Below are 20,775 nucleotides of genomic sequence, written 5' to 3'. Positions count from 1 at the left end.
AGACAGGCAAATCATCCTTGGGATGATCCTTCCCGTTTTTAGATGTTTCACATTTCTATGTGACACACAACAATGAGTGTTTAAACGCAACAAGAAGCCAACGAGCCGATGATAAATTTTCTCGCTTGTGTCATTGGGGTACACAGCAAAGACCGTGGGATATAGCTTCTGCCACTAGGAGGCGACACTAAGCACAAAAAGTTAGCTCCACCCTCTGGTTATATCCCTCCTGCCGACACCAGGCTAATTAGTTTTTACCTTAGTGTCTCGTAGGAGGACGGTCGTGCCCGTTAGGGCTGCTTTAAGGGCCAGGGTTAGACGGGGAGGCAGGACGCTCCCCATTAAATCCGAACAGAGAGGAGGGCGAACAACCTCGGGCTTGTCCAGGTTGCTTCTTGCCTGGCCCGCCTCAGACGAAAAGGTGGCACATCCGGGTCATATATATCCGCATGTGGCCTGCCAGCGAGAGGCCCCATGTTTAGTGCAGAGGTCCGCATCCCCTTCCCATGGGCAGGTGATGTTATAGGGGTATGCTGCTGGAACTGGAGAGCCGCTTTTTCTTCCAGCAAGGACACAGGAGGTAAGTATGCGCTGGCGACCTCCCCCGGCTCTCCCAGTATGTCGCTTTTGCACGTGTACCTTGTGGGCTGCAGCGAGGCGCAGGGATAGGCGCAGGCTGACAGGCTCCTTTTCGCGGGGGTAGTATCTGCTATGTGTGGCTGCGGCAGCGGAGGGCATTATTCCGGATATTCAGGGCGCTCGTTCCAGGCACAAGCCGGCAGGGGGGGGTGTGTGGCCTCGCGGGCATGGCACCTCAGACGGCGGCAGCAACAACTACCAGTATGCCCTGGTCTTCCGGCTCCCGGCAGGAGTTCCTGCGATGTGGGGGCTCAACGGAGGGGCTGCAGCAATGCTGGGAGCTGAGGGGCGTGGTCTTTGCGTGTGGCCACGCCCACATGCAGCACGGGGCGTGGCTTTGCGGTGATGACTCAGTGTGGGGGCGTGGCCTCACCTGGTGGCCACGCCCCGTTGACTCCATCAAGGGGCGTGGCCTCATCGGCAATGCACGCCGCTCTGCCCCTTCTCCTTCCTCCCTCACTACAAGTGAAGGGGGATGAGGTCAGAGAAGCAGCCTATTGGGAACAGCGCGCCAGGACTTAAAAACCGCCCTGCTGCTCCACTCCTTGCTGCTTTTTTCTGCTCAGCTCATACGCTGTACAGCTCAAGCTCCAGGAAAGAAAGCCCTTCAGCACCTGCAGTCTCCCGACCCAGCGGCTCCCCGTACCTTGGCAAGGACCTGGGTAAGCTCTGCCTGGTGGCTAGCTCCCCTCTTTCGCTGCGTATCCCTCCTGCCGGCGGTTGGCATAGCAGAGGATAGCTCGCAGTTTTCTTTGCCCAGGGAAATCCCAGCACCATGTCCGACCCCAGAGCCCTGGAGGCTGGACCAGGGACAGCAAGAGTAACACACTTTGCTTGCTCACGCTGTAACCTAAAGTTCGCATGCGGACAGACTGAGCCCTTTTGTAGAGATTGTTCCCCTGCGAAACAGGCGGCTGTGCAGGGCACCACCCTGCCCCCGTTCAGCCCCCAGCTATGGCCGAGCCGGAGTGGGCCCGCTCCTTGTCAATGGCGGTGTCTGACCTCACTCGGGCATCTGGCGCAATTTTGGAAAAATTAGCGCAGGACGCCACCAGTTCACGTGAGGAGCGTGGCCGTAGACGAAAACGGGTCAGGCCTTCGGACTCACGGCGGCCCTCCCGGTCACCATCCTCCTCCTCGCTTTTGCACTCTTCTGGTACTAGGTCACGGTGCTCGTCGGCAGAAGAGGATGTTCCGAACGAGGAATGGTCTGAATCTTCCTCAGACTCTGTTGTGGAGGAGGTCAGGTCCCAAAATTTTCGGCAGTGGTGGAGAGCTTAGTGGTTGCGGTGCGTGACACTTTTCAGCTCACTGAACAGGAACCACAGGTATCTGGGATATCGTTTTCTTTCAGGCAGCCTAGACGCTCTCCAAAAACCTTTCCTCCTCATGAGGACTTTGACAAGGTCCTATCTAAGCAGTGGAAGGCACCGAATAAGTGTTTTTCCAAGATAGGTTACTTGGACGGGAAATACCTCTTCCCGCAGGACTTAGTGGAGAAGTGGTCAGTTCCACCGCTGCTAGATCCGCCCATTTCGCGCCTGGCTAAGCACACGGTGCTACCCACGACAGAGTCCTCCTCCCTCAGGGATCCCAAGGATCGAGGAGTCGAGGCCTTAGCAAAGACCGTTTTTGAGTCAGCAGGGTCAGCTCTTAGGCCTGTGTTTGCCTCGTCCTGGGTCAGTAAGGCTGTTACTGACTGGGCAAAGCGGTTACGGGAAGGAATCCTCGAAGGGGCGGCGTCTGAGGATCTGGTGGGCATCACACACCAGATTGAACAAGCGGGCATGTTTCTCTGTGAGGCCTCTATGGATACAGCCAGGCTGGCGGACCGAGCCTCCGCGGCATCGGTGGCGACTCGCCGGACCCTATGGTTAAAATCGTGGGATGCGGACGCTTCCTCCAAGGGGTCGTTAATCAGTATGCCCTTTGTAAGATCTCGTCTTTTCGGCGCCAAGCTAGACGATCTCATCTCAGAGGCTACGGGTGGAAAGAGCTCGCTTTTGCCACAGAACCGTCCTAAGCGGTCATCTCCGCAGCACAGACGTTTTCGTTCCTATCGCCGGACTAGTCCTCGTAGGGTGGAGAGGAAGGGTCCACAGGAGCTGGAACAAAGGAAGGTTCCTTCCTTTAAACCCAAGGTCCTCTTGGCGGGGGCCCCAGCCCGCAAAGTGAACCAAAAGCAAGCCCTACGCATGAGGGACTGCCCCCACCTGTTTCGGACAAGGTGGGGGGATGGTTTCTCCAATTCAGCCAGGTCTGGTCGTCTCAGGTCTCAGACAGCTGGGTACAGGAGGTCGTGTCCAAGGGCTATGCGATAGAGTTCCTTTCACAACCGCACGACCGCTTCTTTCGGTCCAGAACCCCGGGGGACCCAGGGAAGGCAGCAGCTTTTCTCGGAGCGGTCCGCTCTCTCTATTTACAGGGGGTGGTGGTGCGAGTGCCCCCCGAGCAATACTTCACGGGATTCTACTCCAATCTTTTTGTGGTCCCCAAAAAGGACGGCTCCGTCCGTCCGGTTCTAGACCTAAAGAAGCTGAACAAGTTAGTAGCGGTCCGTCATTTCCGCATGGAGTCTGTACGAGCGGTCATCCCATCCTTGGAGGCAGGGGAATTCCTGTCCTCGATAGACATCCAGGATGCATATTTACATATCCCCATTTGTCAGGCGCACCAGCGCTTCCTCCGGTTCACAGTACAGGAAGAGCACTTCCAATTCGCGGCATTGCCATTCGGGCTGGCGACAGCTCCCAGGGTGTTTACAAGAGTCTTAGCGGCAGTGATGGCAATCTTGCATTCCAGGGGGGTCGTTGCCATGACGTATCTAGACGACATTCTGGTGAAAGCCCCGACCCAGCGGGACAACCTGGAGAGCCTGCAGATTGCCCTGGACACGCTTACCAGGTTCAGTTGGCTGATCAATTTCAAGAAATCGTCTCTTGTGTCAGCTCAACGCATGCTGTACCTGGGGATGTGCTTCGACACGGGGTCGAGTGACTCTCCCGGAAGCAAAATGTCAGCTGCTTCAGAGGCAGGTGCGGTCCCTTCTATCGCAGCGACCGGTGGCGATCCGCCATGCGATGAGGGTTTTGAGACTGATGGTATCGTCTTTCGAGGCGATTCCATTTTCCCAGTTCCACTCCCACCCCTTGCAGTGGGCGATACTGTCAAGGTGGGACAGGTTAGCACGATCCCTCGAGCGGAAGATAAGGATTCCGCCAGGGGTTCAGCAGTCACTCCAGTGGTGGTTGGACTCGCCACGTATCCAGCAGGGCAGGTCATTCCTGCCCCTGCAGTGGCAGGTGCTGGCTACAGACGCCAGCATGACAGGCTGGGGGTGCACGCTGGGGGATCTGGTAGCACAGGGAACCTGGTCTACGCAGGAGTCCTGTCTCCAGATAAGCGTCCTAGAGCTGCGAGCAATACTCTGGGCCTTGCAGCATTTCGTGCATCGGCTGGAGGGAACTCCAGGGCGAATCCAGTCAGACAACGCGACCGTGGTGGCTTACATAAACCATCAAGGCGGGACCCGCAGCAGGGGAGCCATGAAGGAAGTAGAGGGAATTCTGTCATGGGCCGAGAAACATCTTCAAGCGATATCGGCAGTCTTCATTCCCAGGGTCAAAAATTGGGCAGCCAACTTCCTCAGCAGGAAGGAGGTTGACCCAGGAGAGTGGGGGCTACATCCCGAGGTATTTCAGGAAGTATGCCTGAGATGGGGCCGGCCAGACGTGGACCTGATGGCGTCTCGCTTCAATCAGAAGCTTCCAGCCTATCTGGCCAGGTCAAGGGACCCCAGAGCTCTAGCAGCAGATGCGCAAACGGCTCCATGGACGGGGTTTCATTGCCCCTATGTCTTCCCACCAATTCCTCTCATTCCTTGGCTGCTCAGGAGAATCAGGAAGGAAGGGCTACCAGTGATTCTCATAGCGCCAGATTGGCCGCGAAGAACGTGGTACGCGAAGCTCATGGACATGGTAGCAGACGCGCCCTGGCGATTACCCCTGCGAAAGGATCTTCTCTCTCAGGGTCCCCTCTACCACCAGAATTTAGCTACACTGCGTTTTACGGCATGGCAGTTGAGACCGCGGTACTGAGAGCACAGGGCTTCTCAGACCCGGTTATCCAGACAATGATTAGGGCTAGGAAGCTGTCGTCATTGAAAGTATATCACGGGGTGTGGAGAACATTTTTCGCTGGTGCGAGCAGAAAGGGGCGCACCCGATGCATTTTTCGTTGGCCCGTCTACTGTCGTTTCTCCAAGACGGGTTGGGCTTGGGCCTGAGCCTCAGCTCCCTTAAGGGGCAGGTTTCGGCTTTGTCAGTTTTGTTTCAGCGACCTTTGGCTTCAAGGTCGGCGGTGCGCACCTTTTTACAGGGAGTCGCTTATACGGCACCCCCTTTCCGGTCTCCGGTGCCACCTTGGGACCTTAACCTGGTTCTGGATGCCTTGCAGGCCCATCCGTTTGAACCATTAGCGGAATTACCGTGGTGCTTGCGGTCCTGTAAGGTCGCTTTCCTTGTGGTAGTTACCTCCCTTCGTAGGGTTTTGGAGATTGCGGCGCTATCGGCAAAACCACCCTTTACGGTTTTCAACCAAGATAAGGTGGTGTTGCGACCGGTGCAATCTTTACTCCCAAAGGTGGTGTCTACCTTTCACATTAATGAGGACATTGTACTGCCATCATTTTGTCCAAAGGCGGTTCACCCTAGGGAACGGGCTCTGCACACTTTAGACCTAGTCCGCACCCTGAGGACATATTTGGACCAGACCGCGTCTTTCCGGCGCTCAGATTCCCTATTCGTGATACCGGATGGTCCGAGACGTGGCCTTGCGGCATCAAAGGTGACAATTGCTCGCTGGATCCGTTCAGCAGTGGTGGAGGCCTACCGGGCTAAGGGTGAGGCACCGCCGTTCCAGGTGGCGGCACATTCCGCCAGAGGGGTGGGGGCTTCAGGGGCGGTCAATCACGGTGCATCAGTATCACAGGTGTGTAAGGCAGCCACCTGGGCATCCCTGCACACCTTTACTAAGTTTTATCAGTTACATACATTTGCGTCAGCCAACGCTTCGCTGGGTCGAAAGGTTTTACAGACGGCTGTAAACTGACCGCATGCGTTTTGATTTATTTGTACCCACCCTCGGGGACGGCTGTGGGATGTCCCACGGTCTTTGCTGTGTACCCCAATGACACGAGTGAGAAAAGAGGATTTTTTACTCACCGTAAAATCTTTCTCGTCTCGTCATTGGGGGACACAGCACCCACCCCTCTTTCTTTATATGACACAGTGGTGGTCCTGGTCGGACTCCGGATTCTGTAAGTCGCACATGGTGCTGCGTGTTTTTCATTACAGTTAAATTTTTTGTTGACGTGTCATATGACTAACTATTGTTGTGTCTCTATTCCTGCATGGCTACTCCAACTGCTGGCATGACAAACTAATTAGCCTGCTGTCGGCAGGAGGGATATAGCCAGAGGGCGGAGCTAACTTTTTGTGCTTAGTGTCGCCTCCTAGTGGCAGAAGCTATATCCCACGGTCTTTGCTGTGTCCCCCAATGACGAGACGAGAAAGAGATTTTACGGTGAGTAAAAAATCCTCTTTTATGCCATATGAAACTGAATGACGAACGAGAAGCACGCAATTCTCGTTAGTCATTCAGTCGTTAGCTCACATTTAGGCTGAAAGATTATTGTTCACTTTCATTTGTTCGAACAATTTTTGGAGCAATGATTGTTCCGTCTAAACGCACCTTCACACTATGGCGGAAATGGGATCTTTTGCAGCCACTTTTGTTTTTTGCTGGGTCATCTGCCCTCCTAATCTAATGCATGCTTATTTGTGCAGCCTTCTATTCAGTGCACCGTTAAGCACTTTTTCTTCTTTCAGGGGGAGGACCTGTAGCTTTCTCTCCTGGTAATCTCAGCACCAGCAGCAGTGCCAGTAGCACCCTGGGGAGCCCTGACAACGAGGAGTACATTCTGTCCTTTGAGACCATTGACAAAATGAGACGCGTCAGCTCTTACTCCTCACTCAATTCACTAATTGGTAAGAGACTTCCTAGGACAGTCGTTCTGAGGATGTCCCCCACCTCCTATCTTTTGAAGTTGTGTGCTCTTTCTCCCACCTATGCACATCTCTCATCAGTTTTCCCAACAAGGGATTCCCTTCCTGCCTTTTTCGTGTTCGGAGCATCTGCTCCCTGATGTAAAGAATGGAAATGTTCTCTGTCTACCTCACATCTTATCAGTGTTTCCATCGTCCTGTTGCGCAGTCAGAGATTCGGCATCGTTTTCCTCTATTTTGCCGTGTCCTTTCATTAGGCAGCGGTGTACCTCGGCCCCCCTCCCGTTGTTCTTCTCCTCCTCGTACACCTCCCCCCACCTTGGTCTTTGATTCTCCTTTGCTGTCTCCGAGTCCTCCAGGTTTCCCAGTGATCATTAATAGCTGCCTCCATTCCAAATTACAGATTCAGGGAAAACATCTTCATCAAAGGGAAGTCTTAGGAAACCTTCTGAAATTACCAGTCAGACTGCAGAAGTGTGTGTCAGGAGAGACACAAGTGCCAACCTTTCCGCTACTCCCTGGGGTTAAGTGCTGTGTATTGGATCTCTCTATAGTCCTCACTGGAGTCAAGAAGTACAATTAATTTATAGCTTGAGTGACAGCAGAGGAAAAAATGTTTCCCAGCGGCCACTTGAGAAACAGGCACGTGTTCTGATCGGAGCACATTTAAGCTTCTACTATGAATCATTGGAGCTTTAACTGTTTTATGACTGATTAGGAGTCCAGTCCCCTGCTGTAGGGCCCTGTACACTGAATAATCGTACAGGTTCCCGTGGAAATCTGAATGATAACCATTCAATGTAAATACCAACAGCGTATGAATGACAAACGACAATTCTAAAACAATGAAAATCAAACAACAATCGACCCGTGTATACAGGCAGTCGTCCATCTATGACGGCCTGTTTACTTTGAATGGAGGCGGACGGCCAGAGGAATCTCCAGCCCGTTACACTTTCATTCACTAAGTGATTCTCGCTCCTGTGTGAAAGCACACTTAAATATTTGTTTTCCCAGCAACTGGTATCCACAATGTCAATTATGAATGGACTGTGGGACGGATGGCTTCCATTGACTTCAATGGAAGCTGTCCATGCGAATTCCACCCAAAAATAAAACCTGACGCGATTTTAAAATCCGCTCACGAAAATCGCAGTTGCTATCCGCTCATCTGAGCGGAAATGCGAATGTTCTATTTTTTTTCAATAGGCGCGGAATACTGCATATCGTCCGCACAGGTGATTGTGGATTCCACTATTGGAATCTGGTTGTGTAAAGCCAGCCTTACAGTAGAAGTGTCCAAGGGCTACTCTCCCTACCCTGGTTGAATCTACACATCTCTCTCAAATTTATCTATATGTCCATTAAATTCAATGACCATATAAGTAGGTGTTTAGGTTTTTCAAGGCCCCAAAATATTCAAGTGTGGCCCTTTCAAAACTTTGCTATTGCACCAAGCTTTTTTTTAAATTATAGCCCTGGTAGTCAGTATTTATATGAGTAGTAACTAAAATTCACCATGAGAATCCCCACCTCTTGGGGGAAAACAGAGATCTTCTGATGGTTGTTGAAAAGTGGAATTCCCCGGTGACTGTTCAATCCAACCAAGAAGGCTGTCTCCGTTCATTCTATAGACTTTTCCTATATGTGGCTGGTATAGGGGGTAGGTAAGGTCCAGGTGGGATTGAAGCAACCACAATATTCTTTTGCCAGGGGCCTCCAACAAACTTAGTCCGAACTAGAATATTGGGTTATATCACTATTGATGCTCAGATCAAGTACCCCAAAGCAGTTTTTATTTTGACAATCTCTCTCATCGAGATCAAACACACATTATATGTTGTACGAGCAACCAAAAGATGTGGGGAAAGGAAGTGACAACACTGAGCGATTTATGAGGCTTGAAAATGAAAAGTAGTTGTCAATGATCATGATTGTACAGCAGTTGGCCTGAGAAACCCAGCAGAGTACTTTTACTACCCTTATAATAATCACGGTAATAGATTAGCGCTAATGCGGCAGACAGTTCTATCTGGTGAGAGTTCCTTAACATTTGTATTGGCTTTCTTCACAGGAGTCTCCTTCAATAGTGTTTATACTCAGATATGGAGAGTTCTCCTTCACCTCGCTGCTGATCCATACCCAGAGGCATCAGACTTGGCCATGAAAGTGCTGAACAGTATAGCATACAAGGTATCGTACCTCCAAGTGTTACATGTATGTATTGTGTGTGTTACCCATGTATTGCAGACTGCAGTAAGCAACTTTTCAGCAAAGCATATTGGTTGCATATATGATATGGTGGAACTGGACGTAGCTGGGCCTTGTTGCTCAACTTCCAGGAACCATTTGATGTTGGGTCCTCTGCTCTAAAGGATGCAGCTTCAAGTGACCTTGAGAAATGAATAACAATTATGATTTCTGATCAGTGGTTGGGGTCAGCACTGCAACAACATAATTAGGCTGGCACCTTTTAGATTGCTGTCAGCCAAACAACAAACAGCGATTCCCGATCCTCCGTGCCCTGACACCTGCTGTCCTGGGGCACTAATTGGTACAGAAAAAAAAGGGTATACTTATGTGTGCTGACACAATTGAGCTATCAAGTGAAGGAGGTCCTATTGATACATTTGACTTCTGCTCCTGGGGCTTTTCCTACACCAAATGTACACTGCAAGTACAGTATGAATGCACTGAGAGTCCTTGTGTAAGCGAATACATTAAGAATAAATGAAGAATAAACTAAGAAAGTAATGGCTGAATTGTGCATTTGGTGTTATCCTATGGGGTCCCTTAGCCCTTTCACTGCCAGGAGTTTTTGGACTTGTAGCCCGAACAATTTTCACACTTTATACATGCACAAATAATCCTAATTTATCAAATAAATAAATCATACTAACAACCATACTCCTATATTTCCTTAAAGTAGACTCCTGGCACATTGTCAAAATGCAACTTACTCAGCTCTATATACACACACCTTCATGCAGTTTTGTGTTAGAAAAAAGTTTAAAAACTGATTCTAGTGGCCAAAAATGTAACCCAATCAGAAAATTAGGTGCACAATGCCTCCAAAAAAGTCAACATATCCAAAGTTCATACATACCACTTAGGCCTATGTCTTCATGCAGATAACTTCATAACACCACCAGAACTGTAAAGGCCAAAAATCTGGTTTTAAAGGGCAATGTAAGCCATAAATGGATAAGGTGTGTGAATTAACGCAGCCAGCACACGGCCCTAAATACGCTTGTGTGCGGGAGGCCTCAGAGGTAGAAGGCTGCCTTTTTTTTCCCTTTTGTGTAAGTTTATAAATTTATTTATTTATTTTTTCAAGAAAATATACAGCACATATTGTTAAAATGCTGATTTGGTGTAATCAGCATATCAGCTGCTTGAATATTTAGCTCTAAGGTATTAGACCCCAGGTTGAAAGTAAATGATCGTTACTAAATGTAATGTGTTCTACTTTTGAGACTTGATTATGATTCTTAAAATGTTAGAAAAATATATGGTGATATCAAGAATGGACCTTGTGGTGTTGAAAAACCACAAAAAAATCACAAATTTACTGAATTGATGATGAGAATTATTGTTCACAAGACTGAGGTCTTTGCCCCGTAAAGTGAGTCATTTCAGGAATAGTGGAGTGAGCTAAGAGTTAAAATCCCAAAGATTATATCGCTGGACAGGACCTATCTCAGTGATAAGTGCTGAAACGTGTGGTGGACTGCGCCATTTCTGGCACAAAATGCTAGAAATGAACAGAGACCTGTTCAGTCTCTATTTCATGAGTTTTCAATAATGGCTGAAGTTCTGTACACATTTCAGTGCCATTTTTGGGATTTCAAGCAGACCCTCTGTGTAGCCTCTGGACTGATCTCCGCTGTCAGCCTATATGACAGCTGCGAATTGCCGGCCACTATGGCATGCTGTGATTTGCCGCCCGTGAGCGGAGAATCGCTATGATTCTCTGCTCGTGGACAGGGGGCTGCGCTTTCCATAGCAACGCTATGGGAAGTGTGCATTGCGTTCCCCACGGCCGGATTATCGCCGTAGTGAACGCAATTCAAAAATGCCCATGGACAGAAAGCCTTAAGTGAAACTGAAAACTGACTGAATGGGGGCCCTTCAACTTGCTCTATCTCAGGCTGTGTAGCAGCTAGAAATACAGCTCTTTTTTTAAAGCCAAGATTCTTGGTTTTAAAACAAGACCTAGAGACTGATACTCTGTATCCACCACAACCTGAGGAGATCTGTGGAAACACAGGAGTGTTTCTGAGGGGAAACCATTAAGCGTCTTTGAACATACAATTGCATTAATGCCCTTTACGGGTGTGTATATGAGAACACAATGTACATCATGGTTGTTCACTGCAGCTTTTTTTAAAATCTCTAGCAACCTGAGTACTATTTTAATCCTGCGCTACCCTGCGCTTTGTTTCGCAGCTTCCAAGTGGTGGAAATCTTCAGGTATCAGTAAAAAGGTGTAGAGCTTTTACAAAGTGCTGTGACTAGAGATGAGTGAACGTACTCGGTTCGGGTGTTTTTGGACTCGAGCACCGCTTTTTCCGAGTAACTGACTACTCGGACGAAAAGATTCGGGGAGCGTGGGGGGTTGCAGAGGGGAGTGGGGGGGTGGGGAGAGAGAGCTCCCCCCTGTTCCCCACTGCTACCCCCTGCTCCACCACGCCGCCCCCCGAATCTTTTCGGCCAAGTAGTCAGTTACTCGGAAAAAGTGATGCTCGAGTCCAAAAACACCCGAACCGAGTACGTTCGCTCATCTCTAGCTGTGACCCTTTAGTTTTGTAATCACTGTTGCAGAACTTGAGTCTTCTCTAATTGGAAATACAGTGGAAATACAGTCTTATAATTTTACTGGTAGGAATAACCTAGAAGATGGGAGGCATGACGGAGCTTGCCATTGTTCTGTCTCAGCTCTGTATAGTGTACGCAGTGGCGCAGAGCACCTCTCCAGATACCATCACTTCAAAAGTGCTTGCAAATTGTGGCAGCAAGAGTGAATTGGCTTGGCAATGACTAGGACTCCCTTATCGGTCTCTATTCATGTCCCACTAAAGATTCTACCATGCCGTGTACAACAGTGGTGTATGGTTGTGAAAGAGTTAATGGGCGACCAGCTTCCTGTTGCGTGGGAGCTTGACATTTTTTTTAAATTCTTTATTTATGAATTTTCCATTTTTCCAAAACAACAAGTTAAATCACTGTTAAGTAATGCAAAGAAAATGACAACCTGCAACCTAACCATTGGTGCAGAATTCCCCAACTGGATTAAGGCAAAGTGCTAAACATTAAAGCATGTACAATAAACCCCTGGAGGTGGGCCTATTCAGGTACTACCTATGGTATTGCAAATGTGAACTGCTATTATGCTTGGTCCTGGATTTTGCAACCCCTGTAAAGAGGTAAGAGGACCCTCATTAAAGGTCAGTCCCCGACCCATGCCTCCCCACCCTTCTACCTAAACCCAACCCACCCCATGTACCCTCTATATTCCTCTATTCTCGTGATAGTGACGGAGAACCTCCTAATTTTAAACAGCTGACTGTGGTGTAACATTAGGACGGCGTAAGATGGAAAAACAAACCATAGGAAAGGAAGACGAAAGGGGGAAAAAAAGGGGGGGGGGGGAATCAAAATCTAAAAAAAGAATGGAATAGAAGGGAGAAAGAGTACATCGTAAAGCATAGCCTTGCATTTGTCCCAATATTATTTGGCAGGACCTTGGCGTACTGCAGCGTCCCTTTCTGAACTGTACTAAGGGCGTAATTCTGCTCTTTAGCGCTCTTATGAGTTATATATGTTACGGAATTCCAAGGAATCCTGGAATTCGATCCAATAAAACCAGGTTTTCTGAAACTTATCTTGTGTACCTTTTACTGAAGCTGTCAAATCCTCCATCTCCATTATCTCTTTAACCATTCTAAACCACATCTTAATTGAGGGAGACACATTCTGCCGCCATAGCCTAGGAATACATGCTCTTGCTGCGTTTACCAGATGGCATACCACAGACTTTTTATATGTGGACACAGGTACGTCGTTGAGATGCAGCAGGAACAGCGCGGGTGATTTGGGTAGAATGAAGCTTGTGAATTTGGAGGTGATCCGCCATACTTCAGACCAGAAACTGGCCAACATTGGGCATTCCCTAAATATGTGTAGCATTGTACCTTGTTCTCCTCCAACACTCAGGGGAAACGGAAGGGAACATCACATGTAAGCGAGAGGGCACCCTGTACCAGTGCGTAAGGATCTTGAAACCCGATTCCTGGACTTTGCTCGATATAGATGATTTATGTGTGAATGTATAAATCCTATGTCTCTGTTCTTCTGTGAGTGTAATCGACAGTTCTCTTTCCCAGTTCTGTATGTAAGCTTGACATTTATTAACCCACCTTCAGCTCTCCCTGTGACATTCGCACTGCTCGGAGTAATAAAAGCCAGGGCTGTATCCATGCATGTAATAAGCCACCGAATGGCTCATTAGATGCTGTCTTTACAAGACGCTAAAAAGCCATTGAAAAGAAATTAAAAGGCTGGCTAGTTGGTGAAATCGCCTTGCAGCATCTTACTTTACTGCACTATCACTGTTTGAATTCACAAGGGAGGTTAATTTTTACAGTCCGTAGTTGTAAAACAGATGTGAATGAGGGAGAACTTGTGCTCTATACCGCAGATCCATTACTATGTTTTCTCCAGATCGTCTTTTAGATTTAGATTGCTGCTGTTTTTATAGCTGTCATTAATTTATTATACTGTAATTATGTTGCCCTGATCAGTGTATTGTGATTTACTCAGACCAGTCGTCTCACTTCTTGTAGCCGAGCTGTTGCATCGACGACATGACTTTCTGTACATCTGACGTATATACGGGACAATGAGGCCTCAACTGTATATTAGAGTCGTCTTGTTTTTTCTTTAGAAGTCGGAAAAAGTGGCGTAAAAGCAGTGCTTGCACTAATGTCCTGTTCTTTACAACCATTCATTTGGATGGCTAACTATATAATGCTATTTTTCTCTGCAGAGATCGCTGCCCAGGAGATATCTGTGTAAAGGTGCTTTAGTGAACATATTGATTTAGAATAATACAAAACTAGATTTAGTTGTACCAGAACAATTTTGCCTTACCTTTACACATTTTTTATAAGCGATATGTAATGGAATACATATATTATTACTATAACAATATTTTATCTTCTCATATGTTTCTCACATCAGCCTATGCAAACACAGATATATAGGTACATATATATTAGTATATCTACCTCCTTAGGAAATAGCTAGCAGTTAAATAGTTAACTGGTTCAATATTGTACACTGGTGTGTGTTGGATTCTTGTGCAGTGTCTCCCACGCACAGTTCCCAGGGCATAGCACGGCTCTCTAGATGTGTTTCTCACGAGAAAAACCTGGGATACCCACCGGTGACCAGAACTGTGCGCAGTATTCCATGTGGGGCCTGACAAGCGCCTTATATAATGGGAGAATAATGTTCTCGTCCCTCGCCCCTATACCTCTTTTAATGCACCACAAGACTTTATTTGCTTTTGCAGCAGCTGACTGGCATTGGTTACGCCAGTTAGGGCTCCCACACCCTTGCGTTTGCATTTTTTTGTTACCGCGATTGTCAATGGGACTTTCTAATGTTAAAAACACAACGCAATGCACCAAAAACGCAAGTGCAGTGCGTTGCGTTTTTAACATTAGAAAGTCCCATTGACAATCGTGTTTACAAAAAACAAAACGCAAGTGTGTGGGAGCCCTTACATCTACATGTCCCCTAGTACCCCCAGGTCTTTTTCCATATCACATTTCCCTAGCAGTACCCCATTTAGTGTATATTGGTGACATCTGTTTCTCCTGCCCATGTGCAGAACCTCACATTTATGAATATTGAACTTAATTTGCCATTTTTCTGCCCAAGCCCCCAGCTTATCTAGGTCCTTTTATAACCGAATATTGTCCTCCGTTGTATTTATTGTCTTATATAATTTTCTGCAAATATTAATAATATAATAATCATCTGCAAATATTGATATTTACTGTGTAGTCCTTATATCAGGTCATTGATAAATATATTGAACAGAATGGGGACTAGTAATGAACCTTGTGGCACCCCACTAGCAACTGTGCCCCAATCAGAGTATAAACCATTAATTGGCGCACTCTGCTTTCTGTCTCTGAGCCAGTTCCTTACCCAGATACACACGTTTTCGCCCAGTCCGAGCTATCTCATTTTATATAGCAACCTATTATGCGGCATGGTGTCAAATGCTTTAGCGAAATCCAGATATACGAGATCAATAAACTCTTACAGGTCCAGCCTAGAGCTTACTTCATCGTAGAAGCTGATCAAATAGGTCTGACATGATCGACCCCTCATACACTAGAGGTATTCTAGGATGGCGTCTCTCAGAAACCCCTTGAATATTTTTCCAATTATTGAAGTGAGACTTACTGGCCTGTAGTTACCAGGCTTTCTTTTAGACCCCTTTTTGTATATTGGAACCACATTGGCAATGCGCCAATCCAGCGGTACAACCCAGGTCTCAAAAGTGTCCATAAATATAAGAAATAGCGGTCTAGCTATCACATCACTTAGTTCCCTTAGAACCCTTGGGTGTATTTCATCCGGGACCCGCAATTTATCGATTTGGATCCTCTTTAACAAGTTATGCACTTCCTCTTGTGTTAGGCATGCAATATTTAGTGGGTGGTTCATTTTTTTCCCCTGCATCTCATGTGGCATTTCATTCTCATTTGTGAATACCTAGAAAAAAAACTATTTATTAGATTTGCCATCTCCCTATCGTCTTCTCCCTACCAGTGCAAATCCTTTTACTGTTTATATAATTGAAGAATAGTTTAGGATTATTTTTGCTTTCATTGGCGATCAGTCTTTCAGCCTCCTCCTTAGCAATTTTGATCTTTTCTTTACATATTTAGTTTTTTTCCCTGTATGATTTTAGTGCTTCTTCACTGCCTTCTTGTTTTAGTAGCTTAAACGCTTTCGTTTTTTCATTTATTGCCCCCCTTACAGTCTTGTTGAGCCACATTGGTTTTCTTCTACTTGTAGTTCTTTATTTTTTAAGGATATGAGCAGCTCACATGTGGTAATTAACATATTTTTAAACTTCTCCCATTTGTCATCTGTACTGTTATTTTTGGGGATGTTATCCCAATTAATTTTACCAATGATAGTTCTGAGCTGATAAAATGTTGTTTTACTAAACTTTAGTTTATTTGTCGCTCCATGATGAGGCTTTTTGTTAAATGACAGCTGGAAATTAATTATATTGTGGTCACTATTTCCCAAGTGTCCCTGCACCTGCACCCCCGTGATTCTGTCCAATTTGTTAGTTAATAATAAGTCCAGAGTGCCCCTCCCTCTTGTTGGTTCCTGCACAAGTTGGGTAGGGTAGTTATTAGAGATGAGCGAGTATACTCGCTAAGGCACTACTCGCTCGAGTAATGTGCCTTAGCTGAGTATCTCCCCGCTCGTCCATAAAGATTCGGGGGCCGCCGCAGCTGACAGGTGAGTTGCGGCGGGGAGCGGGGCAGAGCGGGCGGGAGAGAGGGAGAGAGAGATCTCCCCTCCGTTCCTCCCTGCTCTCCCCCGCAACTCCCCGCCCCGCGGCGGCACCCGAATCTTTCGGGACGAGCGGGGAGATACTCGGCTAAGGCACATTACTCGAGCGAGTAGTGCCTTAGCGAGTATACTCGCTCATCCCTAGTAGTTATCTTTAATTGTTCTCAAGAACTTCTCACCCCTATGTGATTTGCAGGCTTCGTCTTCCCATATTATATCTGGATAATTAAATAATTACTTTGTTGCGCTTTGACACCTCTGCCATTTGCCTTAAAAATAAGATTTCTGTTGCTTTTGGTGGCCTATAGAAAACCCCTATCAGGATTTTTTTTTTTTCTCCCTATATTTCTACCCACAGAGATTCCATGCGTTCAACTCCTGCACCTATATCTTCTCGTAGCTTTGGCATTAAGTTTGATTTAACATACAGACATACTCCTCCTTTCTGGTTTCCACGGTCTCTTTTGAAGAGATTGTAACCCTGTAAATTCACCGCCCAATCACACTTATTATCAAGCCATGTTTCTGTTATTCCTACTATATCGTAATTTTCATCAGACATTCTTGCTTCAAGCTCACCCACTTTACAGATCACACTTCTTGCATTCGTTGACATATAATTTATATGGTAGTTCTTTATATTCATTTTGCTACTAATGGTACTATTAGCTATTGTGTCAGTTCTTACTGTACTAACCCCACCCCCTGTTCAACCCCCGTTTCCATTTCTTGGTCCCAGCTCGCTATCTACACTGTCTGCCCCCGTTTCTCTGTTTGGTTAATCCAGCATTGGCTTTCATTGACTGACTATTGTTGTTGTTTTTTTCTCATATGTAGCCTAGCTAGGGCTTATTTTCAGGGGAGAGCTTATATTTCAAGCCCCACCCTGAAAATCTGTGTGGGGCTTATTATCAGGGAAATGCTGTATAAGCATGTATGCTGTTCTCATAATTAATTTGGAGAAGAACCTGAATTCAGATGGAATGATTTATTCCCATAACAATATATACTGCCTGATTCTATATGTGTATTTTTTTTAAAATATGAAATAAAAATTTAGATTTTCTCATATTAACCCCTTAACGACTGCCCCATCGGTAAACTACATCCTCAGAAAGTGGGCTTTAATCCTAGAGGACGTAGTTTTATGCATCCTCTTTGGATTGATGCCCACCTGCCTGAGAACGTGACAGCTCCATGCTGTCGGTGCCCGCAGGCAGCCGACATCATGGAGCTGTCATCCCAGGATGCGGGCAGTCCCCCCGGCATTGCGATCGGCGCTATCCAATGGATAGCGCCGATCGCTAAAAAGTAAACAAAAATCTGTAAAAAAAAAAAAAGATTCAGCTGCCCTGATGGATCGGATCCATCAGGGAAGCTGAAAATACTCACGCGGCTTGTCCCCGGTGTCCCCTGGAGATCGGGTCCTCCTGGACCCGCCGGCGGTCTTCTGCGTATGCGCGCCAGACGATGACGCCATGCGCAGAAGCCCGGGAGCCCCCGGCAAATTTGAAATCTCCTGGCTCCCGGCTCCTGAAGGTAGCCGGGAACCAGGAGGTGTTACCGGGGACCGCTGTGAGTGGTCCCCGGGCAAGCGATCGCCGCTATTCCAATCGTGAAAAAGTAAAAAAAAAGGTTTAAAAGAAAAGTTAGTTTCACCTCCCCTCATGGATCGGATCCATGAGGGGAGGTGAAAATACTCACCTAAGTCCTCCCCGATGTCCTGGGACCCGAATCCCCATCTGCGCATGCGCGCCCGATGATTGACATCGTGCTCGTGCGCAGACGGGCTCGAACCTCGGGAAATTTAAAATCCCTCTGCTCCTGGCTGCCATGTGTAGCCCGGAGCAGAGAGATTATACCGGGGAAATGATCACTGTTATCCAATGGATAGCAGTGATCATGTAAAGTAATAAAAAAGTGTAAAAAGTAAAAAAAAAGTTTAAAAAAAGTTTTAAAAAGTTAAAAAAGCTTGCACTTCATCTCCCCCCAAGGATCATATCCGTAAGGTAGGATGAAATGACGTACCTAAGGCCCACGGATTTATCTGCGGACCTTACCCCAGTTTCTGCGCACGCGCCCGTTGCCAAAATGGCGGACGCATGCGCAAAAGCCGTGGACTGCCAGGATAATTTAAAATCTCCCTGCTCCTGGCTACAAAACTTAGCCGAGAGCCTGGAGATTTCACGGGGGGCCGCGGTGAGCGGTTCCTCGTCACGTGTTCGCCGTTATCCAATGGATAATGGCGATCACGTAAAAGTAAAAAAAGGTGAAGGTTCATCTCCCCTCACTGATGCGATCAGTGAGAGGAGATAAAACTTTTTACAGGAGGCCTCCGTATTTGCACCCCGACGCGATCTTCTCCCGTGAACTTTCCCGGATCCTGCGCATACGACTGCCGGCAAAACACCGGACACATGCGCAGGAGTCGGGGAGCCCTGGAAATTTAAAATCTCCTTGCTCCCAGCGACCAACGGTCACCGAGAGCCTGGAGCAGTGACGGGTGGCCTCGTTGAGCGGTCCCCGGTCACGTGATAAAAAGGTAGCGATCTACCTTAGGCCGGTCTCACATGACCGGATAGGAATTACGGATTCCGCATGCGTCTGATCCGCGGTAATACGCAGATGAAGCGCATTGGATTACACAATTCCGCTCACATTAGCGGGTCGGAATTGTGTAATCCACTCGCAGAAAAGAGAACGCAGCAGGTTCTATTTTACCGCGGATATCTGCAACATATAGCCCATTGTGCTCCGTGGTCGCGGATATACCCGCAGCCCATACGCAACTACCTTGTATACGGGCTGCGGGTACCTGCGTCATCGCTAAGCGACGGTGCGGGAAACACAAACAAACAAAAAGTACTGCGAATGACCGCCTGCGGGAGTAGGCAGTTATGCGCAGTACATTACGCGGCCGTACGCAGGGTCACAGCCAGGCTCACAGCCGGGATCCGCTGCGGGCCTCAGCAAGCGGATTCCACATCCGGCCGTGTGAGCCCGGCGTTATTCAGACCGCTACCTGTAATACGCAATTTACAAGAAGTCCCGGGAACGCTCGCCTTTCAGCAGTTCCAGGAGCAGCTTGTTGAGCGTCTTCTGTGCGAGACCGCCGCACCTCATCAAGCTTACGGGGCCTCGCAGAGCGCCACTTTTTACACCCCATCCCTGCTGCTGAGGTCACGAAATACCCCCAAAAAAGCATGAGAGGAGGGGGGGTACCCGGTTTTATTGTTCTATGTACCCATCCCAACCAGCCTCCGTAATTACCCCTGTCTACGGAAATACCACACAGTTCACATTATTACGTTTATCTAAGATTTGGGGAACGCCGAAAATGGCGCGGAGGGGGGGGGGGATTTTTTTAGGGAGTCAATTTTTATTCCGTACAAATGAACAATGGGGCCTGGAATGTATTCAGTTGTGCCCTGCAATCCAACGGGTATTCCCTCCATTATGGGCCTAACCATGTGTCCTATAAGTAGATTAGGGCCACAATGGGTATGTTTTTGAACACGGGACAAACGGGGGTATCCGTTTTGGGGTGAAAGTCTTTATTCCTATGTACACTGTACAAAAAAAACCCAGTTTTTAAATTGACAAAATTGCCAAAAAAATGAAAATTGTAATTTTTTCCTTCTGCTGTGCTTAGATTTATTCAAATACTGTGGGGTCAAAATACACAGTACACCCCTAGATGAATTTGTTAAGGGGTCTAGTTTTTAAAATGGGGTCATTTGAAGGGGTTCTTTATCGTTTTGGACACTCAATGGCTCTGCAAGTGGGCAATGGGGCCTGGAATTTATTCCGTTGTACCCTGAAATCAAACGGGTGCTCCTTCCATTATAGGCCTAGCCATGTGTCATTTAAGTAGATTAGGGCCACAAGGGGTATGTATCTGAACACAGGACAAACAGGGGTATCAATTTTGGGGTGAAAGTCTTCATTCCTATGTACATTGTACTAAAAAAACAGTTTTTAAATTGACACAACTGCCAAAAAAATGAAAATTGTAATTTTTTTTCCTACTGCTTTGCTTAGATTTATTTAAAAATACACAGTACACCCCTAGATGAATTCGTTAGGGGGTCTAGTTTTCAAAATGGGGTCATTTGTGGGGGTTCTCTGTCGTTTTGGGCGCTCAAGGGCTCTACAAGTGGGCAATGGGAACTAAATCACTTTCATGCTAAATTTCTGTTCTGAAAGCCACCGACTACTTCTTTAATTTTGGGATCCGTTGTGCATCCAGACAAAAGGGGCCACAATGGGTATGTCTCTGAACACGGGACAAACAGGGGTATCCATTTTGGGGTGCAAGTCTTCATTCATGTGTGTGCTGTACCAAAAAAGCAGTTTTTAAAACGACAGAATTGCCAAAAAAACGAAAATCACATTTTTTTCCTTTTGCTTTGCTTGAATTCATTCAAAAACTGTGGGGTCAAAATGGGCAGTACACCCC

General features: G+C 47.3%; 1 protein-coding gene across 2 annotated transcripts in view; it reads left to right on the top strand.

Moving 5' to 3' along the window:
- Positions 1-20,775, top strand: part of RPTOR (regulatory associated protein of MTOR complex 1) — a 412,277-nt gene that overhangs the window by 368,325 nt on the left and 23,177 nt on the right. For both annotated transcript variants that reach the window (XM_066587408.1, XM_066587407.1), the window contains exons 20-21: positions 6,528-6,686; positions 8,779-8,897. In XM_066587408.1, the coding sequence (XP_066443505.1) occupies positions 6,528-6,686; positions 8,779-8,897 (278 nt within the window). The remainder of the gene's footprint in view (positions 1-6,527; positions 6,687-8,778; positions 8,898-20,775) is intronic.

Source organism: Eleutherodactylus coqui, chromosome 13 (assembly GCF_035609145.1).
Source record: "Eleutherodactylus coqui strain aEleCoq1 chromosome 13, aEleCoq1.hap1, whole genome shotgun sequence".
NCBI lineage: Eukaryota > Metazoa > Chordata > Amphibia > Anura > Eleutherodactylidae > Eleutherodactylus > Eleutherodactylus coqui.
The sequence above is the reverse complement of the archived record's forward strand: the minus strand, read 5'-3'. Positions and strand labels throughout refer to the sequence as shown.